We start from the raw sequence: 6,000 nt of genomic DNA, 5'->3' as shown, positions 1-6,000 counted from the left end.
ATGTACATAGTAAGTTCCCAGTGGGTCTGGGCCTTGAGAACACACTGCCCTGAGTGAGCTGGCACTGGCACCCCCATACCATTCGGTATTCCTGGTGCTAGAGGGAAGCTGAGCCCAAACTGGGTTGTCTACAAGCCCGTGGTGCAGGTGGGGTGTAAATCTGAGAGGAGGCCACACACAGAAACTTCATTCAGCTGGGAAAGGCAGCAGGCTGCTTAGGCTGCGCAAGGGTTCTCCCAATAGGAGAGCATTGTTGGGGATGTGCAGAGAGGCACTAACGCTGCTCCTGCACCTCAGCAGAAGTGAAGTGTAGGTTAGGGTAAGAAAAAAAAGAGGATATATCAGGCAGGAATGCTCAGTTTGATGTAGGCTTTGAATCTGAAAACTTGGGTATTCGGAGGAAGGAGTCTGAAAGCTCTGTCTTGGAAAGTTCACAAAAAAATGACTGCCATTGGGACACAGTTAAGATCTAAGAGTGTTACCACTTTCCCTCTCTCTCCTCATCACCTTTTATTAAAAAAGCAACAAACCCTTGCCTTATTTTTTTTTTTTCAGTTAAGGCGATCTTATCTACTTCTATTTTAATTTCTGATTGCCTATGCGGCTTTTTTTTCAAACTAGCACAAATTATCTGTGGGGAAAAAAAAAAGTAACTTTTCCCCTCTTTACCTTTCTTGTTTTATGGGATAATTTCCCTTCCTGCCTATCTAAATCTGTGTTATTATTTATTTCTACATTGATTGTGTTGTCTTTCTCTCTCCTCTGTTCTGTCCTCTTTAGTTTTACTTTGTATTTCAGTTCCTTGTTTTCCCTCCTTTCTCAGCCTTATGAAGTGCTGTCATAGTATCAGATTGGGACTGCAAGGAAAATTGCCAAAATTTCCACAGAAGGAAATATTGCTTCTAACATGAAGGCAGCGCCTGCTTCCTTCCCTCGCCTATTGCTGCCAAAATGGTTCAGATTCACAAGACAGCTTCTCAATGAGACTGGGAGGAGCGATTCCCCTGAATTCTCAGTGTAGCCACCCGCATTATCCCCTTCTGAGGCCAGCCCCAATCCTTAAAATACAAACTTTTTGTAGCAAAATAGTTTTCTTTTTATGAAGAACAATGTGATAGTGGTGTGTCAGGTGCTTCTGCCACAGCACTAAATCACCAAAAATTGGATGAATGTTAACCTATTGTTTTTCAGAGCTAAAAATAACTGATTAATGATGAGCAAATATGTGTATCTTGCAACTGGCAGCCATTTCTAACCCCGCATTTCTAGCCATATTACTGATTTCCTTGGTACCTTGCTAGCAGCTGTAGATAATTTTTTGTTGTAAACATAAACTATCATCTAAATCAGGACGTTATATATATATATTTAATTAGTTCAGAAGCAAAGTGCTTTAAACCTTACAATTTTTACTTCTGCCCTGTAGCGACGGCACTATGTCTAAATGCTCAAATTTTTGATTTTTTTTTTCTTTTTGATACATCCTGCAGCATTAGCTTTGTAGGCAACTCATTATTTAAACCTACCGTACTTCATCAAAGGCTACCATACTGTAGGTGTAAATTTGGATGCTAGCCATCAATTAAACATGCATTTTCATGCAGCTAGGAAATATGGGCTCATTCAACTGCTTTGCAGATTCATCCCGATTTTTGTGATTTTATCTTATTAAAAAGGCTTTCAAAACAGTTCATGCTATGATATGTATGACTAGAGGAATGAACCAGCCAATGAAGAAAGCCAGCAAGCTGTTATTTAAGTTTGACATGGAGCAGATTGAGTGCTTCTGTACCATCCCCTGGCTTGCAGATGCTTTGAGATGACCTTGATATTCCAGTCCTTAGAGAGTCAGCAGAGAGAGTTGTTTCCACTAATGGGCGTGAGATGGCTTCAGTAGTCTCTGTTCCTGCCTCTGTCTCCAACTCTTCATCAGTTATAAATAATTTTGACTCCCTCCATTTGGAGTATACGTCTTGGCTACCTCTAGAACCACTGGAGTCACTGCCAGCAATCTGTATATTCAGTTCTTCTGTAGACTGTATAAGATTTTGTACAGATAAAGATTTTCCTAAGTCCATTTGCACCACAGGTTTAACTGAGAGCAAAGGTTCCCCCTCTGTATCCAGACTTTTTCTCCACGTGAGATCCTTTGTTGCACTGGGCTGTGCAACTCGTCCATTATCCTTTGATGCAACAAGGCAAGCGGTGACATTGGAAATATTTTCCTGTGTGGTTACAGGAATAATATGAACAGGCTCAGGCTTATTGATATGCTTCATTGATGAGAAAGGTGGTATTTGTAATGTTGTCGGAGTTGCTGGCTTGGTTGCCTGGTTTATTTGGTTTGATGTATTATTAACTGTTGCAGGTCCATCATTTGGCACTTGTGTTGCTTGACTATGCATAGCTGGACTGAAAGCATAGTAAGCCTGAGTGCTAAATTCATTTGGTGTCAGTATAAGCTGTAGGCCACGAGGCAGATTGGCACTAGCTGATCTGGATACACATCCACTAATTTGTGCAGAATTAGATAAATCTTTGCTGTCTGATGGACTCTGATAATCAGAAGTCTGCTCACATTCAAAAGCTGGCATTTGAAATGAAGCCAAAGTGAGCGCAGATGCAGATCCTTTTCGCAAAACTTGTTGATAAATATCTAATAGACAGTCCAATTTTGACTCAATGGATTGTACCTATAGAAAGAGAGGAAAAGGTTGACATTAGTAGCAAATACTAATTTAAAATGTTTGGAACCCAAGCAAAGAGAAAATGTGACTGCTGAAGAGAAAAATGAAGAGGTCTTGGTGTATGCTATTGACCCTTGAAAAAGAACGTCAAAAACCATGTACGTTTTTCACAAGCAAGGTTATAAAAGGGACAAAAAGGTTAAGGTAATACGATCCATATAAACTTTACTTCAACATATAAATGAAGCAGATATTAAGAACAAATATTTTACCTGTTCAGCTTTCGAAACTGGCAATGAAGTACAGAATAGGCATGAGCAATAAAGCAAGACCAAGCAACACAGATAATCACTCTACCTGTTTCTCCACTTTGACTACCCGCCCTAACATACTGAGGTCATCAGTTGTCTCATTCTCTGCAGGATTCTTTTCTCTGGTTCTTTTATCTGCTGTGATTTGTCCTTTCCCAAGAATTTGGTCAACGCTGTAAGAGAAATCAAAAGCCGCTGCAATTCCTGAAACCAGTGATGATATGGAAGTGTTTGCTATATCCATACATTAAAAATGAAAATCACAGTACTTCAAAAAAGCACTTGAAAAAGAAGACAAACATAAAAAAACCCCAAAAGGAATGAATTTTGAGCATTTGAGACCGCTTTTCTTTTTTGTTGGCACTAACCAGGGGCCAGAAGTTAGCCATCATCTGGGAGAGCCAAGGCTAGACTTGCTGAAAGGGGGAGGGAAGAAGTGGCCTCTCTAGCAGCCTGATGTTGTGGAGGAACAGACATACCAGTGCCACCCTCAGCTTTCCCATCCTAACAACAGCCTCCAGTCCTGGAGGAATTATGAGTTTGAAGCAGGAATCTCAGCCCTGATACTGATAATGGTAAATATGATAAAATGTTGTGGTTTTTTTTTTTTCTTAATTACCATTGCCAGGAATCTATAGCACAAAACCTACATAAATACTACGTTACCAGTAGTTCCCAATTTCTTTTATGTGAAAAGAGAAGACCTCGAGTGGGAGAAAGGCATATATCTTCCTCATCCTTTTGGCAGCCTCCTGACTAAATTCCTTGTTTGCAAATGCACTTTACAGATAAAAGATTACCTTTTCTATTGTTCAGACTTCCATTTTCTGAGGACAGTTTAGATACAAGTTTTTTGGTTTGGTTTTGCCCACAATTACATTTCTGGCTCAGCTGTGTTCACGGAAAGAGAGGCTGTGTAACACAGAAATGTTGAACTTTGCCAGTATACAGTATGCAGTGAATGACATTAGATGCTTATGCGTAGGACTAATTCTTTCCTTACCGTGACTGAAGACTCTTAATCCTGCATAACATGTCTAGATGACCTGCTGAATACTGTTCAATGACATCTTTGACATCATACGGGCGAAGTGTTTCCTTAAACTTTCTCTTTGCGACATGAAATTTCATAATTCTGTGGGTAAAAAGCATTTCACAGATTAATTTTCAACAGTTATGAAACAATATGATATATTTCACTGACAAAATTTGATAGCTATTTTTTAAATGGAAGGTATTTTAATAGAGCTTTTACACAATTGTTTTTGTAAGTAAAAATGTGCAAGTACAAATGCGCTTGTACAAATGTGCTGTAGCTATCCCTTTGAATTGCTGTTTAAGAAAGTTCAAGTAATACTATTTTAACAACTGCAGAGCATGTTTAATATATCAGTATATACCTGTTTGGTTTTTATATGTTAGGTGGCTAATATGAAATATACTGAACTATATGCCTAACTTAAAACTGGGATTAGTTCCACTGACCTAGAGCGGGATATCCTGTAAACTACATTTGTGCTTACGCTACTTCTTTTCTTTAAAGAGATAAGGTTTCTTTTCTTTATAGACAAAAGATTTCTCTAATGAGTGGATTACACAAGCATAGCTAATAGTATTCTCTTATTCATTTTAAGTTCTAGCTCTCTACTTTGGTAAAAAAAATAATTTTATGCACCCATTTCATTCTTCATCAGTTTTTATTTTTTAACTGACATTCAGGCCTAAGAATTTGTTTTTAATTTATTTGCCTGACTTAAGATCAAATTTTGCAGAAGTTTTTACATTTGTTCCCTACTGCAATATATTGAAATTGTTGCTTAATTAGCATTCATGATTTTTTCATGAATTTTACTGCAGAATACTAAGTTTCAGATAACAGTAAATATCCAAAATTGATGAATGGCATTTTTTTTAATGTGAGAATTTCACAAGTTTGTGTGGTTTGTGATATGTGAGCATGTGATGTCCACTGAGTAGCTCTTCTTAGAATGAAAAGCTTGATATTAAATTGTAAATTTTAAATAATAGAAATGACAAATTCGGAAACTAAATGACAGCGAGATTATTTTCCAGGTTAGCTGGTAAAACCTGAAGTTTTCCTTGGTTTACATAAGAACTGGAGAAGAGAGAAGAGTTCCATGCAAGAACTAGGAGAGAAGCCAAGGCATCAGGTGTGTTAGCTATTCCGGTCTGTACCACAGAGCTTATGAATTCCCATTAGAGCCAAACTGCTGATATTTGCTATCTATTGCAATTAAAAAAGCAGAGACAGTAAATTGGTATCCTATTCCAAATGCCAATAGTTCACGATAATATATTCCCTTTGTGCTAATTATAATATGTATTTGGCAGATGTAAGACAACAAATTGTAATAAAAATCAAAACATGGCTCTCACTCTCTGATAAAAATAGATTAGTAATGTTTTAGTTTTTAGAAAAAAACATACTTCATGTAGTTAGGAGAGACATTATGATAATAGGTATGTAGAGTTTGATAGTATAGAGTGATCCTCTACTGATTTTTAATCATACATAAATATTCTTTCAAATAATGTCAGCCTTTTCTCACAGTGCTTAGACTGTTGATATTTCCCATTCTGGTAACTTTCAGTTAAAAATTGAAATTGTTTGTCACTTGTATAGAGCTTGAACTATGATTCTGATAATAGAAATTAAAAATGGAAAAGGCCTTTTAGGAGTAGTTCATCACCTTGACAGTTCAGGACTGATCTCCATGCGGTTTTAAATATATCAGATGATGCACTTTCCTCTTTTTGCATTGCCAGCTGGTTCAACAGACCAATGGCCTTTGGCATCTTTTGTAGTCTGAAGGCCTCTGAAGCTGGGATGAATCTGGGATGCCGATTTTATTTTCTTTTAGCTGTCAAATGATGCCAAGATGTTCAGTTCATAAGACCCTGACAACCTAATCTTCTGGAATCTAGTTCTTTATTTAGGTTACAAAGAATAAATTATGTAGCTGACATACAAGACGGTATCA

General features: G+C 37.5%; 1 protein-coding gene across 3 annotated transcripts in view; it reads right to left on the bottom strand.

Moving 5' to 3' along the window:
- Window positions 1-1,491: 1,491 nt before the first annotated feature.
- KCNQ5 (potassium voltage-gated channel subfamily Q member 5) overlaps window positions 1,492-6,000 on the bottom strand; it is a 283,926-nt gene continuing 279,417 nt past the window's right edge. For all 3 annotated transcript variants that reach the window (XM_027745557.2, XM_027745554.2, XM_027745555.2), the window contains 3 exons: window positions 4,002-4,133; window positions 3,045-3,171; window positions 1,492-2,693 (listed from right to left, as the gene is read on the bottom strand). In XM_027745557.2, the coding sequence (XP_027601358.1) occupies window positions 1,752-2,693; window positions 3,045-3,171; window positions 4,002-4,133 (1,201 nt within the window). In that variant the 3' untranslated portion in view covers window positions 1,492-1,751. The remainder of the gene's footprint in view (window positions 2,694-3,044; window positions 3,172-4,001; window positions 4,134-6,000) is intronic.

Source organism: Pipra filicauda, unplaced genomic scaffold, assembly GCF_003945595.2.
Source record: "Pipra filicauda isolate LSUMZ 115617 unplaced genomic scaffold, ASM394559v2 scaffold425_size644529_pilon, whole genome shotgun sequence".
NCBI classification, from domain to species: domain Eukaryota; kingdom Metazoa; phylum Chordata; class Aves; order Passeriformes; family Pipridae; genus Pipra; species Pipra filicauda.
This window is presented reverse-complemented; position numbering and strand designations above follow the sequence as displayed.